At 44.5% G+C, this 26830-nt stretch overlaps 1 protein-coding gene across 2 annotated transcripts in view; it reads left to right on the top strand.

The window, feature by feature from the left end:
* Positions 1-26830, top strand: part of DNAH10 (dynein axonemal heavy chain 10) — a 150398-nt gene that overhangs the window by 52309 nt on the left and 71259 nt on the right. For both annotated transcript variants that reach the window (XM_082640324.1, XM_082640325.1), the window contains 12 exons: positions 736-914; positions 3329-3540; positions 4563-4716; positions 7111-7344; positions 9052-9174; positions 11181-11414; positions 12931-13154; positions 19179-19448; positions 19595-19778; positions 21449-21583; positions 22749-22901; positions 25303-25491. In XM_082640324.1, the coding sequence (XP_082496450.1) occupies positions 736-914; positions 3329-3540; positions 4563-4716; positions 7111-7344; positions 9052-9174; positions 11181-11414; positions 12931-13154; positions 19179-19448; positions 19595-19778; positions 21449-21583; positions 22749-22901; positions 25303-25491 (2291 nt within the window). The remainder of the gene's footprint in view (positions 1-735; positions 915-3328; positions 3541-4562; positions 4717-7110; positions 7345-9051; positions 9175-11180; positions 11415-12930; positions 13155-19178; positions 19449-19594; positions 19779-21448; positions 21584-22748; positions 22902-25302; positions 25492-26830) is intronic.

The following is a 26830-nucleotide window of genomic DNA, read 5'->3' as shown; positions in this document are numbered from 1 at the left end:
GCAGTGGTGTGTAACCGTGCCTGTACCCTGGGTTCCTCTGGGGAATCTCTAAAAACCACTTCTGCCTGGGCACCAAGTCCACAGAGTTGATTCCACTGGTCTGGAGAGTGGTCTGAGCTTTTTTAAAAGCTCCCGTGGGGATTCTAATCTGCAGGCCAAGCTGAGACCACTTAGAGCGAGAACGCTCAGGAGACAGAACTTTCTAACTGGAGGAGCTTGCACATGTAACTGGCCCTCTGGTTTTAGTTAGAATGATAGCAAGATAAAGTCTGGTCATTCTAAATTTGTCTTCCCAGTTGGCTTCTATGGATGAGATGATAGTTTTGCATATTGTTCATGATTTCTTATTCAATTTTGTATACCTTAAAATTGTATGTATTCAAAACAAACTTATTTATAAAACAGAAACAGACTCACAGACTTCAAAAACGAACTTATGGTTACCAAAGGGGAAAGTTAGAGGGGGGAGGGATAAATTAGAAATTTGGGATTATACACACTACTATATACAAAATAGATAATCAAGGACCTACTGTATAGCACAGGGAACTCTACTCAATACTCTGTAATAACCTATATGGGAAAAGAATCTGAAAAAGAATAGATATATGTATAACTGAATCACTTTGCTGTGCACTGAAACGAACACAACATTGTAAATCAACTATACTCCAATATGAAATAAAAATTAAATTAAAAAAATTGTATGCATTCATTTATCTGCTTATTTACTAGGAGTAGACCTTTTAGCCACTTTTGAAAAAGAGCTGATGAGACACGAAAAGAACCGTCAGGAGTTGGCTAATGCTGAGAAGCTTTTTGATCTTCCAATTACCATGTACCCAGAGCTGCTAAAAGTGCAGAAGGAAATGAGCGGGCTGAAGACCATTTATGAGCTCTACGAAGGACTAAAGGTAGGCGTCCACCCACAGACGGGGTCTCGCTGGAGGGAATGCAACTCAGTGGACTTTGAGGCCACAATCATGCGGAGCCTGGGGCAGATTTCATAGAAACTCTCACTTTGGCTCTTGGGAGGAGGGCGTGGGGAGTGACTGCTAATGAGTACGGGTTTTCCATTTGGGGTGTGGAGAGAGCTCTGGAACCCGACGGAGGTGAGGCTGCCCAGCACTGTGAATGTCCTGGTTGCCAGTGTACGTGTTCCTGGCAGAAAGCAGGTCAGTGGTTGACTATGGGTGGGGTGGAAGGAGAAGGGTTGGGGGGGCGATGACAGAGAGGCAGGAGGAGGCCATCGAGGGTGATGGAGACGGATATGTTCCTTATCTCGACTGAGGTGATGGTATCATGGTCTGCACACATGTCAAAACTCACCCAGCTGTACACTTGTCATATGTGCAGCTTATTGTGCACCCGTGAACCCTCCATAAAGCTTAGGAAAAACAGAGAGAAAGGGAAGAGAGGCATTAGAAAGGCCTAGTGTAGATGACTCTTCCAGTGAGTCTTGTTACGAAGGGAAGCAGGGATGAGGAGTGATGGGTGGAGGGGACGTGGGGTCGGGATACATTTCTTTTAAGGTGGGAGAAATTACAACGTGGGTTTGTATACTGATAGGAGTGATCCAGTAAGGAGGGGACGCAGGTAATAGGAGGGAGAAGGGAGTCTTCATGTCTGGTGTCCTTGAGTACGTGGGAAAGGGATGGGATCAAGAGGTGGCCTCACATAAGAGGCAGACTCATCGACCGTCTTATGGGGAAGACAGGGCCTACGCACAGAGATGCTTCTAGCGGGAGATGTTGAACGTTCTGTTCTGATCGCCTCCGCTTCCCCAGGGTTGCGCACAGCAAGGTCATCAGCAGAGGGGACCGTGGGTGGGGATGCTGGCTGGTTGAGGATGGTGGAGTGGGGGTGAGATGACCCTCTAGAAGAATGGGGAGCAAGAGGACCAAGGAGATGCGGGGTGACCGATGGTGCCCACACGGTCCTGGATTTCGACTGAGGCCATGGGCTAGGTTGAGTTTTGAGCAATCATGGTTGGCTGCCCGGGTGTAGGTGTTGGGTCCTGATAAACGTGGGGTTGTGGGCCTAACCATAGTTGTGGTTTTAGCAAATGCGCTCAGTGGAGAGAGTGTCAGGCAAAGGCATGGAGGGTGGATGAAGGAAAGGCATTATTATAATGACTGGTTGGTTGTATATTTAGGGGTAGAAACTCCAAGAAGTACTTAATTTCATTATGATTTCTTTCTAATTTGTTTCTCATTAAATTTTTGCAAAAAGGAGGTAATGAATCATGGGAGTCATCTCAAAATAATCCAAAAAACGGTTGGAGCTTTTAATATCTTCCTAGAAGGCAAGAAAAGAAGAGAAACGAAAAAATGTAAATACATCATATGTAGTGCCATTTACACTTTAAAGAATTATCATACACGGGACTTCCCTGGTGGTCCAGTGGTAAAGAATCCGCCTTCCAATGCAGGGGACGTGGGTCATATCCCTGGTTGGGGAACTAGGTTCCCACATGCCGCAGGGCAACTAAGCCCGTGCGCCACAACTACTGAGCTCACACACCTCAACTAGAGAGCCCACGCGCCACAACTAGAGAGAGAACCCCGCGCACAGAACTAGAGAGAAGCCTGTGCCCCGCAACGAAAAGCCCAAGCGCCTGCACATCACGATGAAAGATCCCGCATGCCTCAACAAAGATCCTGCGCGCCACAACTAAGACCCGACGCAGCCAAAAAAAAAAAAAAAAAAAAATTATCATACACGTATTTCATCAATTAACATAATTTCCTGTCAAATACATTTCATGACTCAAGCAACTCTGTCAAGCCTGGATGTCACAGGTTGCAAATGCCAACTCTACAAGATGGTAAATTTTACACGAGATGGTACTGTTTACATTAAATCTCAGGGAGGTGGAACACAAAGTCTTTTCTTTATGATAACCAAGCAGGATTATCTAAATTGTAGGTATTTTGTAACCTTAGCTTCTTTTATCAGAAAAGGACAGCACCTGAATGAAGTACACATTTAAGACCCAAGTGACTCCCTGATTTAAAAGTACCTGTTTCTGACATCCTGCTTCCTCCTTTTCCCTGAAGGAAAGGAAGACATGTTTTTGGATCCTACACATCCTCGGATACAGCATTATTTTTGTGAGGGCTTAAAAAAGTTGGAATGTTCTGTTTGTGTTTTAGAGCCTTGGAATCGATCTTTCTTTTGTGAATTTGAGGTTGTTTTGGGGAGATGGGTGATGATATTTGGAGAGAAGTGAGCATAACCAAGGGTTAAGAATGCCCTCTCCCGGTCAAGCCACCTTCGAGTTTCCAAAGGGGTCTTGTTGATGGGACTATTTCTTACCCATTTCCAGGTTGCAAAGGAAGAATGGTCTCAGACACTCTGGGTCAACCTGAATGTTCAGTTTCTCCAGGAAGGAATTGAAAGTTTTCTCAGGTCCCTCAGAAAGCTGCCCCGGCAGGTCCGAAATTTATCAGTGGCCTACCATTTGGAAGCAAAAATGAAGGCGTTCAAAGACTCGATTCCTTTACTTCTTGACTTGAAGCACGAGGCTTTAAGAGACAGGTTTGTGGGAGGAGCTTTTACTTTAAAATACATCTTTGCTTAGCTCTGATGATGAAGGACAAGATTCCAACAGCAACACAGGGCTAGAAATATGCAAGTAATATTTCTATAATATTGCTTCTATGTAAAGTTTCCATTAAATTATCAACCACAAGGATTCTCCTATATCAACTCCTGCACTAGACCTGGGACTAGAGAGAAAAAACGGTAGATTCTCCTTTCTGACCATCTCTGTGCACAACAAAAATCAGTGATTCTACAATTACTGCTTGTATGCTGGGTACCTGGCATTCTGCCAGTCCAGTGCCATGTTTAGCTGCCTTATTGCATTCATCCCATATACATGGGACCGTAATAGTGGGCAAATGTGAACCTTCAGAGGAGGCCAGGTTGGGTCAAGAGCAGTGCTGCTTGGTGCTGTGTCTGTCCTGTTCCCCCTTCTTAAATTTATCACTCTGCGTTTTTTTTTCATAGTGCTCGAAACAGTGTGCGTTTATTTAATTTATAGATTTGTTTTATCGGTCACTGACTGTCCCCCCAAGTCGCTGGTAGTGTTCCCCAGGGCAGGGGCCTTGCCTCTGAGTCCCTCTGAATCCCCAGCGGCCAGCCCACTGCCTGCACAGAGTTAGTGCTTGCTGAATGTATATCCAACACACGAGTGCTCATAATTTGCACCAGGGTCTCAGACAGGCTGAGTGATCCAAGAGAGGTCAGGATCACCCATCCAGAGACCATGCAGAAGCAGTTACCAACAAACGAAAAGTTGTGTATTTTCTTAGGTGGTAGTGAAGACTAGCCATCTAAGAAAATACCTTCTAGATGTTGTTTCCTGGGTTTAATTCCGGCAGCCAGTGGGATCTTGGAAAACTTTGGACGGATAATTCCAGTGATGTACTCGTATTTCCAAAGTCCATGACAAGAAGTGTTTATAATGGGATTTTCTCCTGTGGTTAAAGAGGGAATAATTGAATCCGTCACTAAACTCAGTAGACAGAAAGATTTTAATGTGGATGCACCTTTAGGCATTGGAAAGAGCTTATGGAGAAAACAGGCGTGATGTTTGAAGTGACTGAAACATTCACCTTGGAAAACATGTTTGCTATGGAGCTTCACACACACACAGATGTCCTCAACGAGATCGTCATGTCGGCCATCAGGGAGATAGCCCTTGAGAAGGTAGGACTGTTTTTAGTTGTAAAACGGTACAGAAAAAAAAGAGAATTTTTTTTTTTTAAATTCAGAGAGAAGACCTGTTTGCTCTGATACCTGTTATGTTTGAGCAAGAAAGAATGATCTGTTCTAGAAATAGAATTTCTGCCCCAGTTAAATGTTTTAGTTCTTAATTATAGTTTCACGCTTATTTATTAAAGAAATAATGGGTGGAGACTTCCCTGGTGACACAGTGGTTGAGAATCTGCCTGCCGATGCAGGGGACATGGGTTTCAGCCCTGGTCTGGGAAGATCCCACATGTCGCGGAGCAACTAGGCCCGTGAGCCACAGCTACTGAGCCTGCGCGTCTGGAGCCTGTGCTCCACAACAAGAGAGGCCACGATAGTGAGAGGCCTGCGCACCGCGATGAAGAGGGGCCCCCACTTGCCGCAACTAGAGAAAGCCCTCGCACAGAAACGAAGACCCAACACAGCCAAAAATAAATAAACAAACAAATAAATATTTTTTAAAAAAGAAATAATGGGTATTCCAGGTAGAAAGCTGAGAAAATAAACAAATCATTCATAATTCTACCACCTGAAGATAAATTATCTTTATTATTTTTAATTATTTTTATTTTTTTATTATTATTTTAAAAAAATAATTTTTTGGCTGGGTGGGCTCTTAGTTGCGGCATTCGGGATCTTTAGTTGTGGCATGTGTGCTCTTAGTTGCAGCATGCATGCGGGATCTAGTTCCCTGACCAGGGATCGAACCCGGGCCCCCCGCTTTGGGAGCATGGAGTCTTAACCCCTGGACCAACGAGGAGGTCCCTGAAGATAAATTATTAACATTTTAGGGTGTATCCTTTAACACTTTATTTATTTTTTTTTAACAAACTTTAAAAATTTTTATTTAATTAATTTATTTATTTTTGGCTGCATTGGGTCTTCATTGCTGCACGTGGGCTTCCTCTAGTTGCAGCAAGCGAGGGCTACTCTTCGTTGCGGTGTGCGGGCTTCTCATTGCTGTGGCTTCTCTTGTTGCGGAGCACGGGCTCTAGGCGCACGGGCTTTAGTAGTTGTGGCATGCTGGCCTCAGCAGTTGTGGCTTGTGGGCTCCAGAATGCAGGCTCAGTAGCTGTGCACACGGGCTTAGTTGCTCCACGGCAGATGGGATCCTCCTGGACCAGGGATTGAACCTGTGTCCCCTGCATTGGCAGGAAGATTCTTAACCTCTGCTGCCACCAGGGAAGTCCCTCCTTTAACACTTTAAAATGCATATTCAGGGCTTCCCTGGTGGCACAGTGGTTGAGAGTCCGCCTGCCGATGCAGGGGACACAGGTTCGTGCCCCGGTCCGGGAAGATCCCACATGCCGCGGAGTGGCTGGGCCCGTGAGCCATGGCTGCTGAGCCTGCGTGTCCGGAGCCTGTGCTCCACAATGGGAGAGCCCACAACAGTGAGAGGCCCGTATACCGCAAAAAAAAAAAAAAAAAAAGCATATACAGGGAATTCCCTGGTGGTGCAGTGGTTAGGGCTCCGCGCTTCCACTGCAGGGGGCCTGGGTTTGATCCCTGGTCGGGGGACTAAGATCCCGCATGCCGCAGCGTGGCACAACCCCCCCAAAAATGCCTATACATGTGTATACACATATGTACACATGTAACATATCCATGGATACACATACACACAGATGTATAAAATACATATACATGCACATCCACATACATGAGTAGTATGCCCATATACATACATGCCCACACATATATACACATAACATGCACCTATATACATGTACATAAATACATATGTATCACACATACATATATGCACATGTATACACAGATGCAATATACACATGCACATACATATACCCATAATATACATACATACATATGCACACATATACACCACCTATATACACACATACTTTTATATACACATATGCATAAATATTGACAGGGTGTTTTTGAAAATGTCATAAAAATAGGCATATTAATTTGTAATTTGATTTTCTTGCTTAACAGTAGAGTAAACAGAGGGGCAGGATCTCATGAGGATGTAGACTGGAGGCAGATTACAGAATTTAGACCCTGGTTCTGGCACTCAGTAGCTGAGTGAACGTGGCAAGCCGACCCCTCTCTGAGCCCCAGTTCCCGCCTCTGTAAAGTGTGGGTAATAATCATCCCTCCCTCACTGAGGTGCTTTGAGGACTAAGGAGATTGTGAATGGCACGTGCTTACCAGAGCAAGTGCTTGGTAAGTGATGACTAGGATTACCAGAATCTCTGCTTGTAGAGAACACTGACTGGAACTCTGGGTTTGAGTTGATCCATGGCAAACTCAGGAAGTCGCTGTTGGGTTGGGGTTCTGTTTTTTCAGTCCTTGTGCCTGAATCATTCTTTTCATATTCCTGACCAGGCTGTGAAGGAGATCCTGGACACATGGGAAAATATGAAATTTACCGTGGTCAAGTATTACAAAGGCACCCAGGAGCGAGGCTACATCTTGGGGTCTGTTGATGATATTATCCAGTGCCTGGATGACAACACTTTCAACCTGCAAAGCATCTCAGGAAGCAGATTTGTGGGGCCTTTTCTGCAGACTGTTCACAAATGGGAGAAAACGCTTTCTCTAATAGGGGAAGTCATTGAGGTGAGAAAAAAGACACACAAAAGATGGAAAGGCGCTGATTCATAGCAGGAAGGAAACTTTGTATGAGAATATTTTGTGCTCAGAAACTGATGATCCTCTTTCATACTTTTTCTGTCTTTGATTTATTTTTGGGGGAGGGATGATTAGAAGCACCAATCTGAGTTTTTATTTCAATGAATGCATTTTTAATTTCCACTACTCCTAATCAGTGCTTATTCTTGTTTAATACTGTCCTGTTCTTGTTGCAAGAATGCTTTCACCTCTTGTATCACATTGAAGAATTTAAACATATTTAAAGCCCTTTTCTGATTTTCTTCTACTTTTTATTTTCTTAGGACAGAATCCCCCCCCACCACTTTTTTTTTTTTTTGGTGACTCTCTTTCATGGTAGGGTTTTTTTCTCTGTGTGATTTTGATTTTTCTTATATTAGGGGCTTTAGGGCTTTCTTGCTTTGGGTCCAGACCTCTGTGAGCAACCCAGGCTCATTTCACCAGTTTTGTGTGGCTGCCTTGTTTTCTTCCTCAGACCGTAGGCAAGTGCCTTATACTTGCTACACCCTGAGCTTGGGGTGGGATGAAGCCAGGCCTGCTTCACTGGCTAGGAGTGTGGTCATGCATGGGCTTCCGTCACTTGCTTTTTTAAATTTGTTTTTTGTCTATTACTTAAACTTTTTTTAAAACTCTTAATTTATTTTTAAAAATTGAAGTATAGTTGATTTACAATGCTGTGCCGATTTTCTATTACTTTTTATTAGTGGCATCTGTTAGCCTGGATATAGTACTGCTTTTTTTCTTTGTTAGGACAAAATGTTTTTAATTGACATGAAATTTATGTAACATACAATTACCCGTTTTACAGTCCACAATTCAGTGGCATTTAGTCCATTCACAATGTTTTGCAACCACCACGTCTATCTAGTTCCAGAACATTTTCATCATCTCTAAAGAAATTCCCACACCCGTTAAACAGCAATTACTCCCTACTTCCCCTCCCTCCAGCCTCTGACAACCATCGGTCTATTTCCTGTCTCTGTGAATTTACCTATTGTAGGTATTTCATATAAAGGCAATCATAGCATGTGGCCTTTGTGTCTGGCTTCTTTCACTTAGCGTCATATTTTCAAGGTTCATCTATGTTGTAGAATGTGTCAGTGCTTCATTCTTTTTTGTGGCCGAATCGTATTCCATTGTGTGGATGGACCACACTTTGTGTATCCCATTCACCTGTTGATGGACATTTGGGTTGTTTCCACCTTTTGGTTAATGAAATAGTGCTTCTGTAAGTGTTGGTGTACAACTACTTTTTGAGTCCCTGTTTTCAGTTCTTCTGGGTCTATGCCTAGGGGTGGAACTGTGGGCCACGTAGTATTTGGATCAGTTTTTGCCTGGGCTTCTGCACAGTTTGTCCTTTGGGTCATGGGGCTCCAGCCCCTGCTCACAACTAGAAGCTTCCTCCCTGTCCCAGGCTGGGATGGAGAGTTCTCTTTTGCTTTTGAGTGTAGCTGTGTATTTTAGAATATTTAGCTATGCTTCCTCTATCATTCCTGTATATTTGGAAAGGAGTGTATGCACTCACTGTGCCCTCTTGCCTGGAAAGTCTTTCAACCTGAGTTGGTTTAAATCTGTCCTGTGTTAAGGTGGGATTTTGCCATACACACCCCGAGGTACCTGGGAACCTGTGTTGATGATAACATTGTGCATTTACAGGTTTGGATGTTGGTTCAGAGAAAATGGATGTATCTGGAAAGCATCTTTATCGGTGGAGATATCAGATCACAACTTCCAGATGAAGCAAAGAAGTTTGACAACATCGATAGAGTATTTAAAAGGGCAAGTGACTGGCTTCTATTTTAGTCTTGAAAGAAGAACAGTGATTTGAGATACTTTTACTTACGTATTTGCATGTAGTATTTTGTGTATTAGTAGCTTCTCAGTTTTTTCTATCATTGTATATGAACTTAATCTCTTCAGTAAAAATTTCTGTTTGATCTTAAGCTACTGGCCTATGACACTAGAAGGTTTTCATATTTATTTTTTATTATAAAAATAGTACTTGTGGGAATTCCCTGGTGGTCCAGTGGCTAGGGCTCCGCGCTTCCACTTCAGGGAGTGTGGTTTCGATCCCTGGTCTGGGAACTAAGATCCCACATGACTCATGGCAAAAAAAAAAAAAAAAAAGAAAAAGTAGTACTTCTGTTAAAAGCTTGGGAAAATGTAGAAAAGCAGGGAAAAATGTATCTTCCATAGTTCCATCACCTTTAGTACATATTTCTTTCATCTTTTTTCTATGTATATGGGTTAAAAACACACTAATAAAGATATTTTATATAATCCTATCTTACAATTTTCTCTTAATATTATAAGAAACATAGTTTATATTATGAAACTATCTGAGAAAATGTTTTAATGCCTTTATATGTTCTGGTGAGTGGCTTGACATTAATTTAGTTGATTATTGTCTAGTAACTGGACATCTTATTTGAAGCGAAATTCTTTGCTTTCATAAATAATTTGCAGTTTGTGTCTAAAGTTTTTTCCATATTTAGGGTATCTTACGATAGATTGTTTACGAGTAAATTACCCATGAAAGACTATGCTCATTTTAAAGTCCTTCCAGAAAGGGTGGTACCAGTGGTCACTGCTGCTAGTAATTAGTGGGGGAAGAATTTTCACCCAGCCCACCTGACCTCAAAGCCCAGGTACTTTGCTACTCAGTGATGCTGTTGTATTCTCCGGTTACAGGCAGCCAGCTCACATTTTGGATCTCTTTTGTCCATTAGAGTTTATGATTTTTTTTCTTATCCATCTGCATAAGCTTTTTTTTAAACTTAAAAAAATTATGCAACAGATACCTATTCATTATAGAAGGACTTAGACATCATAAAAAAGCAAAAAAAAAGAAAGAAAGAAAAAGAAAGGAAAACATAGCTACGATCTCACGCCCAAGATAACCATTTCAATAGTTCAACATGTATCTTTCCAGAATTTGTTAATTCCTATGTAAACATATCAATAAATATGTAATTATTCTATGAAATAGGATCATTCTTATCAGTATGATCTTTTTAAAATTTAACAGCCTCATCATATATTTCAATAAATAAACATCTAAATTGTCACAACAAATTTTGACCTAATTCCCTCTCATTGGACATTTAGGCTATTTCCTTTTCTTTCTTTTCCTTTCTTATCATTATGTTTTTGCCATTATATAGAGTAGGGAATATTCAGGTGCATACAAATTGCTCAGAGTGAAACTGCTGGCTTTATTCATCCAGCAAATGCTGATGGAGGGTCTGCTGTGTGCAGACACTGTTGTAGGCACTTGGGGAAACACTGAACAAAAGACACAAAGATCTCTATGCAGGGCAGCTGACCTTCTAGCGGGAAGATGGAAAAAAAAAAAACATCGGAATTAAGTAAGTTATGTATATATAGTACGTTAGAAAGTACTTATTTATTTTGAATTTTTAAAATAGATATTTATTTGTTTATTTATTTAGCTGCGCCGGGTCTTAGTTGTGGCACGTGGGATGTTTGTTGCCGCATGTGGGATTTTAGTTGCGGCACGTAGGATCTAGTTCCCTGACCAGGGATTGAACCCCGGGCCCCCTGCATCGGGAGAGTGGAGTTTTAGCCACTGGGCCACCAGGGAAGTCCCTGAAGGTGCTTATTTAAACACTTAACAGTTTTTGCCAATTTGGCCTCCCTGAAGGTGGGGGTTCTGGTTTGTCGGGTTTGCTCTGTTGTGCCTGGACCCTGGCAAATGCCCACCCGGGACAGGAGCCGGGCTCCTGCTTCCCTGGCTTGACAGCTGTCCTCTTGACTTTGTCCAGATCATGGGCGAGACCTTGAAAGACCCTGTGATCAAGAGATGCTGTGAGGCCCCGAACCGCCTCAGAGAGCTGCAGAAAATCAGCGAGGGCCTGGAGAAGTGCCAGAAGAGCCTGAATGACTACTTGGATTCCAAGAGGAACGCCTTCCCCAGGTTCTTCTTCATTTCTGATGAGGAGTTGCTCAGCATCCTGGGCAACAGTGACCCCCTCTGCGTCCAGGAGCACATGATCAAGGTCGGCCCCCCAGGGCTCCCAGGGGAGAGGTGGCATAAGCTCTGTAACTACAGCTTGTTGTATTCAAGTCTTCTACACAGTTCGGTTCAACCCAGGGGTTTAAGACTGTGAAACGCTGCTGGGGTTATTTGAAGCATAAATCTGATGAAATCCACTGTAGTCTGAAGTCACACCAGCACTCAGCTGCTATCTGTTGCTCTTTTTCCACAGTCCCCCAAACAACATTTTATGGAGAAACTAAAACAATACAGAAATACACAAAGACTAATATAATAAGCAGAGAGGCAATACAGGATAGTGGTATAGCACATCCAGCCAGGTTGTCTGAGTTCAAATCCTGGCTCTACATGGGTTTGCTGTGTGACCTTTGGCAAGTTACTTAACCTCTCTGGGCATCAGTTTTCTTATCTGTAAATGCAGATAACTCCAATTATAAAAATTTATAACGATAAAGATTAAATGGGTTAATATTTGTAAAGTACTTAGAACAGTGCCTGACTTACAGTGTTGGCTGAAGAACCTTATCTACACCCAGAATTGACACTCTTTTTACCAGTTAGTCATATTTGCTTTGTCTCTTTTTTTGTAAAATAAATTTGTAGAGGTAAAGTTGACATACTCTTCATTCCATCCCCGTTCACAGTTCTTCCTCCACTTTCAAGAGGCAGCCACTATCATGGCTATGACGTAATTCCTTCCAGCCCGTGTTTTCATACTTTTACATAAACTTATGTGTATCTGTGAGTGATATTGAATGGCAGGAAACACAACAGACAAAACTGTCACTTGTGATAGAGAATCAGAGCTGGGCCAGGAGTAACCTTTGGTCAACTAATCAAAGCTCTATATTTAGTATCAGCCCAGAGCAAGGTTTCTCAGCCTTGGCACTATTGGCATCTTGGGCCAAATAATTTTTTTCTCTCTCTGTGTGTATATGTGTGTGTCGGGGCTGGGAGTGGGGGGCTGTCCCGTGCATTGTAGGATGTTCAGCAGCATCCCTGGCCTCTACCCAAAAGATGCCAGGAGCATCCCTCTCCAGCTATGACGACCAAAAATGTCTCCAGACGGCACCCAGTGTCCCCTGGGGGCAAAATCCTCTGTGGTGGAGAACCAGTGTTTTTGAGCAATTCCTTTATTCCAAACAAATAAAGCACTAAGGATCAAGTACTTAATGCAATACTTTTCCTTCGATTAATGCTGATTTCAGCTGGTCCGTATATCCAGATACCTCTCCATATCAGCATATACCCTAGAATCTCAAGTGTGTGTGTTGGGGGGGGGAGTCTGTCTTCTCTTTCTTTCTTTTTGTTTAATCTACCACCGACCTTTGCATAGTTCAGGATAAGCGGAAGTACCCAATGGACGTTTGTCATTGAATGAATGGACATCTATTTAGCATGTGGTCTCTGATGCTATTGCTGGCCTCCTGGCAGCGCTGATGTGTGATGAGGCGCTGTTCTTTGCTTCCAGGACCCAGGGAAGGTGTTACAGGGTGGCTTCTCCCGCTGTATTGCAGATGTACGACAGCGTAGCACTGCTGAGGTTTAATGACGGGGACAGTGGAGAACAGCTGGTGTCCGCCATGATTTCAGCAGAAGGAGAGGTCATGGAGTTCCGGAAGGTCATCCGGGCCGAGGGGCGCGTGGAGGACTGGATGACGGCAGTTTTGAATGAAATGCGAAGAACTAACAGGCTACTTACCAAGGAGGCTATCTTTAGATACTGTGAAGACAGAACCAGGTAAGACTGTAAATGTGATTGTGTGTTACTTTATCATATTTATGGTCATAATGGATCCATTTTCAAGGTTTGGAGTAGATCGACTGACATTTCAAAGGAGGTTTTCTTTTCCTGCCGTAGCAAAGTAAGCTGATGTATATCTGTCCTGTAAGGATCACCCCATATAGCACGTCTCAAAGTGTGGTCCCCGGACCACCAGCATCAGGGTCCCTGGGAGCCTGTTAGAAATGCATATTCTTGGGCCCCATCCCAAACCTGCCCCAATAGAAATTCTCAAGGGACTTCCCTGGTGGTCCAGTGGGTAAGACTTCATGCTCCCAATGCAGGGGGCCTGGGTTCAATCCCTGATTGGGGAACTAGATCCCATATGCATGCCGCAACTAAGAGTTCACATGCTGCAACCAAGAAGTCCACATGCTGCAGCTAAGATCCCACGTGCTGCAACTAAGACTTGGGTGCAGCCAAAATAAACAAACAAACAAACAAATATTAGAAAAAAAAAAGAAATTCTCGGGGTGGGGCCCGGGGATCTGGGTTTTCACAATATCCCAGGGGATTCTGAACTCAGATGTTCTGAACCTAGTGACCCACCAGAAACCAGGTGTTCATTAAGGTGGATTCTATGTGTAGGTTAATGGGTAAAGTTGTTTCTAAAGTAGTTGATGAATTTCAATCATTCTTTGATTTTTGTGGCCTAGAAGCTTCCAAGCACTGAGCTGAACCATGCCTGGTCCTAGTGGCTAAGAGGGCTGAACTCAAAGCCCGTAAAGCATCTTTGGATAACTTTCCAGGAGAGTTGTATATTTGGCAGGGCCTTTATGCAGACATAAAGTCTTTATTATTATGAGAACACTGTCCTCTTGGTTTCGCTTGCTGCCTTTTTGATTTTGCAAACTGAAAATGTCTGTTTAAATAAATTATTAGAACAGAGCATAATATTTGTCTGATTAGGATCCTGCTTTTTCTTAGGTTCTGCACCATGTAAAAAAATTGGTTTACCTCTTTATGTAATCAGGTGTCCATATATACATACATACATTCAGTGGTGTATTAGTAAACTAGCTCTCTGGGAAGAAAAAAGCTTTGCTGTAGAGCATTTCCCAATACTCAAGCATTAGTAAATACTCCACATGTCTGATTTCAAGAAGGCTAAATGGAGGGAATTCCCTGGCAGTCCAGTGGTTAAGACTCCACCCTTTCACTTCCAAGGGCCTGGGTTCGGTCCCTGGTTGGGGAACTGAGATCCAGCAAGCTGCACGGCGTGGCCAAAATTTAAAAAAAAAAAAAAAAAAAAAAAAAAAAGCTGAATGGAATAATGGTAAGAAGTTTAACACCCCGCTTGCAAAATTCCTGAATATTTGTCAGTTACCTCTCATGAGCTGATAGGAGGTGGCCTTAACCCATCATGGGCTGTATTCATTCATTTTACTAGCGTTTACTGGATTCCTGCTCTGGGCTCATCACTGTGCTTGATGCTGTTTCAAAACCGAACTAGACAGAAACCATTGTCCTTCAGAAGCAGAGATCGCGGAATATCTAAAAATCTCTGCAACGTTCCCAAATCGTATGAATTTTATATCTGCATTTATTCATTTTATTTGCCTCATAACTACTACTTAGCCAGGGTGTTGCTATGTGTGACAACGTGTGTTTGGTGGAAGACAGAGTTAAGAGAATTCAACCTGATTAATTGGGAAATGTCTGAGCCACCCTTTCCTCACCTAAATACCCCTTTGCTAAAGCGAACTTGTCGCTCCTAATGACGGGGGTGAGTCACTGAAATGATAAGATTGATTTACTTGAGCGGACATGTTTCAGCATCACTGAGAGGGAAGGCCCAGCTGTATGTAGCCCCAGAGCACACCCGCTGTCCTGGGATTTGCCAGACACCATCATGTTCATCTTAGCTCTGCCCTGAACCACTTTATTTTCTCTGGTTATAGTGTTTCCACCTCTCCTGATTTCCTACTTTCCAGGTTTGTTGCCTTTTGCAAGATCCATCTTTGTTCATTTCAGTACCGTCCTCTGGACCTCCATCACCTTTGTTACATCTCTCTTGTGTGTCGGGACCATAACTATACATACTATTTAGGTTTTAGAGGCACCGCACAATTTTAACACAAGACATTAAAGCCAAATACTTTTTATTGTTTTAAATATTCTTTAAAATTTATTTTGCCATTAATTGTCCATCATCAAGATAATGACTCGTGGGCTTCCCTGGTGGCGCAGTGGTTGAGAGTCTGCCTGCCAGTGCAGGGGACACAGGTTCTTGCCCCGGTCCGGGAAGATCCCACATGCTGCGGAGTGGCTTGGCCTGTGAGCCATGGCTGCTGAGCCTGCGTGTCCGGAGCCTGTGCTCCACAATGGGAGAGGCCACAACAGTGAGAGGCCCACGTATCGCAAAAAAAAAAAAAAAAAAGATAATGGCTTGTCACTTGCAGTCACTTTTACTGGATTGGAACTTATAGCTCTGGGTCCATTATTTTTTTAGGTATGATTTAGAAGAAAAGTTTGCCCTAATGTGTTTCAAGGCACTTACCAGCTTTGGAAATTAGTATGTCAGCAGGGGAAATCCAAGCGGCTGATAAACATATGAAAAGAGGAAAGACTTCACTGGTCCTCAAGGATCTGCAGATTAAGGCCGAATGAGATATTGTTTTGTTCACCTTTCAGATTGGCAAAAAATTCAAAAGAATATAATGCCTAGTGCTGGAGAGGGTGTGGTGAGGAGAGCACTGTGCATGGCTGGTGGGGGGACGGATTGCTACAGCGTTTTAAAGTAATTTGCCTATTCCTATTAAAATAAACTATCAAAAAAGTGCTTTTGTACTGGTTGCCCTGCACTTGGGATTCTGGTCCGTAACACTAGAAGTCGCTCTGACTCCTCCAGATGTGCATAAAGCAGGGTTTCTCACCATCGGTGCTGTTGACATCTGGGGCCGGGTAATTCTTTGCTGTGGGAGACCGTCCTGTTTATCGTAGGATGTTTAGCAGCATCCCTGGCCTCCAGCACCCACTAGATGCCAGCAGTACCTTTTCCCCCAGTTGTGACAACCAAAAATGCATCCAGACAGTGCCAAACAATGTAGAGAGATGTTTACCATGGTCTTGTTTGTATTGGCAAAAGAACTGGGAGCAACTTGAATAGACATCAGAGCGGAAACGTCTGCTGAAATTGCGATACTTTGACGCTCTGAAATATCATGCAGCCTTGACGAGGAGCGGGTCAGACCTACGTCCGTTGACCTAGACGCACGCCCACAACCAATAGGTGAGAAAAGCAAGGTGAAGTGTAGCTTGTGTTCCCTGATGCCGATGTTGGAGAAACAGCCCTCACAACCCCTTCTCCCCATATTTGTGTATCTTGAACTTTGAACAGGTTTGTATGAGAATGGAAAAGAGTTCTGAGTGACACTCAGGAAACTATAACAAGGAACCACGGGGGGGTGTGGTCAGAGATAATTAATTTTTTTGTTGGAATTTTTTTTTTTTTTTCTGTACGCAGGCCCCTCACTGTTGTGGCCTCTCCCGTTGCGGAGCACAGGCTCCGGACGCGCAGGCTCAGCGGCCATGGCTCACGGGCCCAGCCGCTCTGCGGCATGTGGGATCTTCCCGGACCGGGGCACGAACCCGTGTCCCCTGCATCGGCAGGCGGACTCTCAACCACTGCGCCACCAGGGAAGCCTGGAATTTTTAAAAATTAAAAGATTCTTACAGTATGCCCATAATGTTAAATAATTTTTAAACATCTATAAAGACACATCTTTAAAGTGATCTGGCATCTTTTACACAGTCATGCCCTGTAACTTTTTCATGTGCATGTCTCTGTTGGCCTGGTGTTTTACTATCTGGCCAGAAGAGTTTTATTCTCCTTTGCTTACTTGCAGCTCATACTTTGCCTTCCCTATTCCAGATCAAAGAAATAGATTTTTTTAAAAATGAAGTATAGTTGATTTACTATATTGTGTTAGTTTCAGGTGTACAGCAAAGTGATTCAGTTATACACACACTCATATATACATTCCTGATTCTTTTCCTTTACAGGTTACTACAAGATATTGAATATAATGCCCTGTGCTATACAGTAAATCCTTGTTGCTTATCTATTTTATGTATATTGGTTCGTATCTGTTAATCCCATACTCCTAATTTATTTCCCACCTTCCTGTTTAGTAACCATAAGTTTGTTTTCTATGTCTGAGTCTGTTTCTGTTTCATAAATAAGTTCATTTGTATTATTTTTTAGATTCCACATATAAGTAATATCATATGATGTTTGTCTTTGTCTGACTTACTTCACTGAGTATGATAATCTCTAGGTCCGTCCATGTTGCTGCAAATGGCATTATTTCATTCTGTTTTATGACTGAGTAATATTCCATTGTATTAGGTTGCTTCCATGGCCTGGCTGTTATAAATAGTGCTGCTGTAAACATTGAGGTGCATATATCTTTTTATTTTGGCTGCACCGTGCAGCTTGTGGGATCTTAGTTCCCTGACCAGGGATCGAACCCACGCCCCCTGCAGTGGAAGCGTGGAGTGTTAACCACTGGACCGCCAGGGAAGTCCCCATATATCTTTCTGAATTAGAATTTTTGTCTTTTCCGGATATCTGCCCAGGAGTGGGATTGCTGGATCATACGGTAACTCTATTTTTAGTTTTGGAAGAAGCCTCCATACTGTTCTCTGTAGTGGCTGCACCAGTTTACATTCCAACCAACAATGTAGGAGGGTTCCCTTTGCTCCACACCCTCTCCAGCGTTTATGTTTGTAGACTTTTTGATGATGACCATTCTGAGCGGTGTGAGGTGGTACCTCACTGCAGTCTTGATTTGCATTTGTCTAGTAATTAGCATTGTTGAGCATCTTTTCATGTGCCTGTTGGCCATCTGTATGAAAGAAATAGATTCTTTTTTAAATATTTTAATTTTATTGGAGCATAGTTGATTTACAATGTTGTGTCTACACAACATTGTAGTTTTAGTGTGTACAGCAAAGTGATTCAGTTATACATATACATATATTCATTCTTTTTTAGATTCCTTTCTCATATAGGTTATCACAGAATATTGGGTAGAGTTCCCTGAGCTATACAGGAGGTCCTTGTTGGTTATCTGTCTTACATATAGTAGTGTGTGTATGTTCATCCCAAGCTCCTGATTTATCACTCCCCCACAAGTTTCCCATTTGGTAACCATGAGTTTATTTTCGATATCTATGTCTGCTTCTGTTTTGTAAATAAGTTCATTTGTACCTTTTTAAAAAATTAGATTCCACATATGAGTGCTGTCATGTGATATTTGTCTTTCTCTGTGTGACTTGCTTCGCTTAGTATGATAATCTCTAGGTCCATCCATGTTGCGGCAAATGGCATTATTTCATTCTTTTTATGACTGAGTAATATTCCATTGTAGAAGATGTACCACATCTTCTTTGCCCATTCCTCTGTTGATGGACATTTAGGGTGCTTCCATGTCTTGGCTATTGTAAATCATGCAGCAGTGAACATTGGGGTGCATGTATCCTTTTGGATTATGGTTTTCTCCGGGTATATGTCTAGGAGTGGGATTGCTGGATCATATGGTAGCTCTATTTTAAGTTTTTTTTTTTTTTTTTTTAACAATTAGCCTTAATCTTTTATTTATTTATTTATTTATTTATATTCCTGTACGCAGGCCTCTCACTGTTGTGGCCTCTCCCGTTGCGGAGCACAGGCTCCGGACGCGCAGGCTCAGCGGCCATGGCTCACGGGCCCAGCTGCTCCGCGGCATGTGGGATCTTCCCAGACCGGGGCACGAACCCGTGTCCCCTGCATCGGCAGGCGGACTCTCAACCACTGCGCCACCAGGGAAGCCCTATTTTAAGTTTTTTAAAGGAAGCTCCATACTGTTCTCCATAGTAGCTGTACCAATTTACAACGGTGTACAGCAGGATTTCCTTTTGAAAGAATTAGATTCTTGACAGGACCGTTTTCGGTCCCAATCCTGGGAAAATCTCGTTGAAGGTGTGCTTTTCCCTTAGGGTCGACTGGATGCTCCTGTACCAAGGGATGGTGGTGCTGGCCGCCAGCCAGGTGTGGTGGACCTGGGAGGTGGAAGATGTCTTCCGCAAAGTGCAGCAAGGGGAGAAGCAGGCCATGAAGAACTACGGCCAGAAGATGCACCAGCAGATTGATGAGCTGGTCACTCGGATCACCATGTCCTTAAGCAGAAACGACAGAAAGAAATACAACACCGTCCTCATCATTGACGTACACGCCCGAGATATAGTTGACTCTTTCATACGGGGCAGGTAGGGACCTGCCCAGGGCACTGGCGTCTCGAAACCTGTCTTTTGTCGTCCTCTGGCCTCTCTCAGCATCTCTCCTTCCTCCTCCTTGTCAACCTTCTGCTGCATCTCTTTCTCTCTTCACTTATCCCCCGTTGCTCACCTTCCAGCATTCTCGAGGCCCGGGAGTTCGAATGGGAAAGTCAGCTGCGGTTTTACTGGGACCGAGAACCAGATGAGCTGAACATCCGCCAGTGCACGGGGACCTTCAGCTACGGCTACGAGTACATGGGTTTGAACGGGAGGCTGGTTATCACACCCCTTACGGACCGGATTTACCTGACTCTCACTCAGGTGATTGGCAGCCTGGGTCTCTTGGTGATCGTTCACCTGGGGTTATGTGTTTTTCTCTAAGGGTGACTATGGTAATTGTGATGGTGTACTGGGTTGACCAGTGTCCCCTACCCTGCCCCAAATTCAGGTCTGCTCGGAAGCTCGGATGTGACCTTATTTAGAAATAGGGTCTTGGCAGATCGAATTAGTTAAGGATTGGGGTGAGAACATCCTGGACTAGGGCCCTAATACCAGTGACTGATGTCCTTGTAAGAAGAGAAGAGAACACAGAGACACAGAGAAAGTGATGTGAAGACGGAGGCAGAGACGGGAGGGATGCGGCCACAAGCCAGGGACACCTGGGGCCCCCAGAAGCTGCAAGAGGCCAGGAAGGATCCTCCCCTGGAGCCTTTGGAAGGAGTGTGGCCCTACCCACACCTTGATTTCAGACTTTTAGCCTCCAGAACTGTGAAAGAATACATTTCTGTTGTTTTGAGCCAGCCAGTTTGTGGTACTTTGTTACGGCAGCCCCAGCAAGTTAATGCTGAGAGTAAGGGATGTTACACTTTCAAAATCTATAAAAGAGTTTCCATTTGGAATATGACCTACGTGCCACCTTTTGGGATTGGGCTGTTTCAAGTTCAGGCGGCCCCTAAAACCACCCTCCGGTTCAATAGTTTGCTAAAAGGAATGACAGAATTCAGTAAAGCCATTATGGTCATGGTTATGGTTTTCGCAGCAAATGGATACAGATCAAAATCAGCAATGGGAGAAGGTATAGGACTGGGTCCAGGAGATTCCAGCCTTCAGTTTCCTCTCTGATGCAGCTGTCCAGACAGCGTCATTTCCTCTGGCAGCTCTGTGTGGCCCCACATGTGAAGTCCTGCCACCCAGGGAAGCCCACCGAGCCTTGGTGGCCAGCGCTTTAACTGGGGGCTTGTCATGCAGAGATGACTGACCCCCTGAATGATTGACCTTAGTCCCCAGACCCTGTGGAAGTTGACCTGATGATACCATGTGGCCCAAGCCTCCCACCATAAATCACATTGTTAGACTGTCTAGCGTGGCCCAAGGTCCCCAGATAAACAAGGACACCCTTCTCAGGCAGGGCATTCTGAGGGCTTAGAGGTCAGCTCCTAGGATCTAGAGACAAAGGGCCAAACCTTTCTTTGGGCAAAATTAATCCTTCCCTGCACAGATGTCTATGTTTCCATGAGCCTCAGCTCTGGGAACTGCTAGGCATTGTCCTCAGGGTGGGTACAGAGTCCAGCATATTGCAGAGTCCCTGGTGCACTGGTTCCTATATAATGGGGGGCGGGGTGGGCGGTGGTTAGTGGAGGTCAACGGAGAAAGACAGAAAAGAAATGTTAAAACTGGTGACTGTCAGGGACCTCCCTGGCGGTCCAGGGGTTAAGACTTCGCCTTCCAATGCAGGGGGTGCAGGTTCGATGCCTGGTTGGGGAGCTGAGATCCCACATGCCTCAGGGCCAAAAAACCAAAACATAAAACAGAAACAATATTGTAACAAATTCAATGAAGACTTAAAAAAAATGGTGACTGTCAGAAAAGGTGAGTGTGAACTGGTGCATTGCCATTTATATATTCCTGCATAGACTGTCACAAACTGGGAATTGACACCTGTTTCTTTCTGTGAATCAGACAACGTATGTTTTGCATTTGGCTTCTAACAGGCGCTGTCCATGTATCTGGGTGGGGCCCCTGCTGGCCCAGCAGGTACTGGCAAAACTGAGACCACCAAGGACCTGGCCAAAGCCTTGGGCTTGCTCTGTGTTGTAACCAACTGCGGCGAAGGCATGGATTACAAAGTAAGGCCCTGGCGTCACTTCTGGTACAGTCTTCTTAGGCAGAGAGCTAAAAGGGGGACAGCGTGGGAAGGCATTTCACCTCATACGCTTCCATGAGATGACATGGTGACAGCTGGAGGAACATAGTAGGAAACGTTTCACCATCACAGTCTAGGAACTTGGCTGTATCTCTTTGTTAGCAGCATGTAGAGCAAGAGTCCCAAACTAAATGCCCACTGGAGTCAGCTAGATAGTGTAAATGAATAAAGCAGCAGACAGACGATAGAGAGTGGTAGGGACTGTGGCCAACTGGAAAGCAAAGCTCCATCTAAAGGGGAGCCGCTATTGAGCTTAGGTCAATTGCTGCCACTTGGAAAAGTGGACCCAGTGTTGTTAGATTTTCCAACATCTCAAGAGAAGCCAGAAATCTGGGTTTTTACGTTAAAGTCCTTAATTTGTGAAATCCCTGAACTTAATTACAAAACAGAAATAGAGTCACAGATGTAGAAAACAAACTTATGGTTACCAGGGGGAAAGGGGAGGAGGTATAAATTGGGAGGTTGGGATGGACATATATACACTACTCTATATAAACTAGATAACTGGTAAGGACCTACTGTATAGCACCCGGAACTCTACTCAATACTCTGTAATGGCCTATATGGGAAAAGAATCTAAAAAAGAGTGTATGTATGTATGTGTATAACTGATTCACTGTGCTGTACGGCATAAACTAACACAACATTGTAAATCAACTATAGTCCAATACAAATTTTTTAAAAAATCCTTAATTTGTGAAATCCTATGAGTGGGAGCTGGCCCACGAGAGGCCTTGGAAGTCTTGCCGGGAAGACCCACTAGTGGGGTGGCTCTTCTCTGCCAACCTGATGAGCGTCATTTGCTTTTTTTATTTTAAAAATTTTTTATTGGCGTATAGTTGCTTTACAATGTTGTGTTAGTTTCTGCTGTACAGCAAAGTGAATCAGCTCTACGTACACATATATCCCCTCTTTTGTGGATTCCTTTCCCATTTAGGTCACTACAGAACACTGAGTAGAGTTCCCTGTGCTCTACAGTAGGTTCTGATTGTCGTTTGCTTTTAATTTAGAAAATGGTATCCATACACGGATTGCTTGCAGTTTTCAAGATGAAAATTGCCCTTGTCCTGACACTTCTTTCATCCTAGGCCGTTGGGAAGGTTTTCTCGGGCCTTGCTCAGTGTGGGGCTTGGGGCTGTTTTGACGAGTTTAATCGCATCGATGCCTCCGTGCTCTCCGTCATCTCGTCCCAGATCCAGACGATCCGAAACGCTCTGATCCATCAGTTAACCAGGTTCCAGGTGAGGATAAGTGTGAAGCCAGCCCGGATCATGTCCCCAGGCTGGGAACGTGCCATAATATCAGGTGGTGGACAGTCGTCTATCCAGACCAGGTTCCCCCTAGATGAACATTTGCCCAACTTCTGCTTTCAAATAGAGATGATTGGGTTTCCCCAAATTATCAACATCTTTGATAATTAAGGACTGTAATAGTCTAAGAACTTCAAAATAATTCCAGACATGTGATTAATAGTTATAGACGGGTAGGGCAGGATTCTCAAATAAGTGATGTGTAAGACCCCCTTTCAAGGTCAAAAAATATTCTTCCCAAATTTGAGAAAAAATGATTTAAAAAAGAAAAATCAACATTCCATTCAATCAAAATATCTTCCGTAGAAATTATCACAGTGAACCAGAAAATTTGCCTTTGTACTTGGTAAAATTATGGCATTATAATGAGGAAGATTATTAAGGTTGTTACCAAAGTGAAAAGGCAAACTTAAAAATTTTTTTAGAATTTACTAATCTCTCCCCGTCCAACAATACATTTGTAGACTCAAGTTTGGGATGTCTGTATGAAGTTACATCAGATTAAACTGGTTGAGAATTTGGAGTAACAGGACCTTATGTAATTTAGGTAGCCCAGAGTGAGTTCTCTGACAACAGGGACCAGAATGGCTGGACCGTTTCCCTACACTGTGATCCCAGCTTGCTCTACTGCTCCTCCAGCCACTGTCCTTGCCCCTGCGTGCCCTGAACACTTGTCACTTTATGCCACTTGCTCCACAGACATTCCATGCCCTGGGACACCATATGCATCCCTATCTGCTTGGAATTGTCCTTTTTTCTCCTTCACCTGAAAACTCCTGTACATCCTCCAAGGCCCCACAGAGCCTCATTGGGAGATTCAGGACCCAGATTCAGCATGGGTTGGTGAGGATTCCATTGTGGACACCTCTGTGGCCCTGCACCCCACCTGCTTTCTCCCTGGACCTCAGGGCTCGTGGTCAAGAGATTATGTAAACTGGGTACTGTTAAACATTTGAGGATTCTGGATGGATTTCTATTAATTAGTTCTTCTGAAACATTTTAGGGCTGAGCTTACTACTTCTATGGGAGACATATTGAGCCTGCAATGCGTTGGGTTTCTAGAAGCTGTTTTGTTTTGTTTTGTGTTTTTGGCCGTGCTGTGTGGTATGCAGGATGCAGGATCTTAGTTCCCTGACTGGGGACAGAACCCACGCCCCCTGCAGTGGCAGTGTGGAGTCTTAACCACTGGACCACCAGGAAAGTCCCTAGAAGCCTGTGTTTTTTTTTTTTTTTTCTTTTTGCGGTATGCGGGCCTCTCACTGTTGTGGCCTCTCCCGTTGCGGAGCACAGGCTCCGGATGCGCAGGCCCAGCGACCATGGCTCACGGGCCCAGCCGCTCCGCGGCATATGGGATCCTCCCAGACCGGGGCACGAACCCGTATCCCCTGCATCGGCAGGCGGACTCTCAACCACTGCGCCACCAGGGAGGCCCGAAGCCTGTGTTTTTAAGAGCAGGACTGTGTCTTGTCTCCAGAGGTTGATCTGGGACTCACATGAGATACTGAGGCGTGGCTGAGTGTAGTCTCAGTGCAGACTTGAGAGACAAGACAGCAGTCTCCATCTCTGCGGAGCATCAGCTCTCAGGCTGGGCTGCCCTCTCGTCACTGAGGCAGCCTGTGCCTCATAAAAATAAAACATCTGTCGTCTGTCTCTCTGGTGGACCATGAAAAGAAATAAAATAGTAAAATCTTAGTAGAGAGGAAAGTTAAGACAGTTGAAATTCAACTGTAGGCTAAAGAGACTCAAAATATAGAGATTTCTGCATTTTGTTGGTCCATGGGGCCCCTGGAGGACAAAGGCTGGTTTCTTGAAGGATGCTGAGGTGGGATTCTGTTGGAAGGGTCCAGGTGACACCCAGGCAGCCAGACCAGCATGAAGGTGGGAATGGGGAGAGAAGTGACAGCTAACATGAATGAAAATCCACTTTGTGCGAAGCAGTGGACTGGGTGCTCTGGACTATGTTGTCTCGTTTAACAGCCACAACCTTGCAGAGGAGGAAACAGAGACTCAGAGAGGGTAAGTGGCCTGTTGGAGGTCACACAGTGCCTTGAGTCAACCCCCGGCTGCACACTTTCCCAACATCAGCTACTTCTCAAGTGGACAGACCCTTGATTCACATCAGAGTTTGGGGGTCGGCTGAGGCTGGCACCCCAGAACATTGAGGCCGTAAGCACGAGGACTCTGCATTTATCACCGGGAAAGGGCAAGAGACAGATGGGGGTGTCTGTCTTGTACCCATGAAAGGAAGAGCCATGCGGCTCCCCAGGCCTCCTTGCCCCGTGGTAGGCTGGCCAGCAGCATAATCCTTCCTTCCTTTCCTCTCGTCCCCTAGTTTGAAGGGCAGGAGATCTCCCTGGACTCGAGGATGGGCATCTTCATCACCATGAACCCCGGCTACGCGGGCCGCACGGAACTGCCCGAGTCAGTGAAGGCCCTGTTCCGGCCCGTGGTGGTGATTGTGCCTGACCTGCAGCAGATCTGTGAGATCATGCTGTTCTCCGAGGGCTTCCTCGGGGCCAAGGTGAGGTCCCTTAGCGCCAGGCGTCCCTGCACCCGCCTGGGTCTGCTCGCAGATGGGGGCGCTGGGACGTTTTCATTCCGTGTGGCTTTTCAAATTGTTTTGCTTTGTCTCTCTCCCTTTTCTCTCTCTCTCTGTCTCTCTTTTTTAAAGCTGGGAGTACATCATTTTTTTAAATTAAATTAAATTAATTTATTTGGCCACACTGCGCGGCATGTGGGATCTTAGTTCCCCGACCAGGGATTGAACCTGTGCCCCCTGCAGTGGAAGTGTGGAGTCTTAACCACCAGGGAAGTCCTCCCTTTCTCTCTTTTTAAAATTATAACTTTTATTTTGGAATCATTTGACTCACAAGAGATGGCAGCGGTCGTCCAGAGAGTTCCAGGTACCGCTCACCCAGCTTCCCGCAGTGACGACATCAAAACCAGGAAACTGGGACTTCCCTGGTGGTCCAGTGGTTAAGACTCCACGCTCCCAATGCAGGGGGCCTGGGTTTGACCCCTGTCAGGGAACTGGATCCCACATGCAGCAACTAAAAAATAAGATCCCGCATGCTGCAACTAAGACCCGGTGCAGCCAAATAAATAAATATTTTTTTAAAAATCCAGGAAACGGATGCGGGCGCAATGCGCGGACTTTATTTGGATTCCACAGGGTTTCACTTTCTCTCTCTCTCTGGTGTGTGTGTATAGTTCTATGACATATAATCACATGTGTAGAATACAGTAAGTCCCCTACATATGGACGAGTTCTGTGCCGAGAGCATGTTCATAAGTCCAGTTTGTTCATAAGTCCAACAGAGTTAGCCTAGGTACCCAATCGGCTCTATAGTCCTGTACTGTAATAGGTTTATAATACTTTTCACACAAATAATGCATAAAAAACAAGCAAACACAAAAAATAAAGAAAACTTTTTTTTTTTTTTTTTTTTGGTATGCGGGCCTCTCACCGTTGTGGCCTCTCCCACTGCGGAGCACAGGCTCCGGATGCGCAGGCTCAGCAGCCATGGCTCACGGGCCCAGCCGCTCCGTGGCATGTGGGATCCTCCCGGACCGGGACACGAACCCACGTCCCCTGCACCGGCAGGCGGACTCTCAACCACTGCACCACCAGGGAAGCCCCAAGAAAACATTTTTAATCTTACAGTACAGTACCTTGAAAAGCACAGCAGTACAGTTCAGCAGCTGGCATCCAGGGGCTGGCATCGAGTGAACAGGCAAGAAATAAAGATACTGTACTACTGTACTCTATACAGTACTGTAAAGTACACTAAAAAGCACAACCACTTGTAGAGGATGCACGCACGTGGCAATGTACACCAGACACGTGAACTGACGTGATG

The sequence above is a fragment of the Mesoplodon mirus genome (genome assembly GCF_964341445.2).
Source record: "Mesoplodon mirus genome assembly, chromosome: 13".
NCBI classification, from domain to species: domain Eukaryota; kingdom Metazoa; phylum Chordata; class Mammalia; order Artiodactyla; family Ziphiidae; genus Mesoplodon; species Mesoplodon mirus.
The sequence above is the reverse complement of the archived record's forward strand: the minus strand, read 5'-3'. Positions and strand labels throughout refer to the sequence as shown.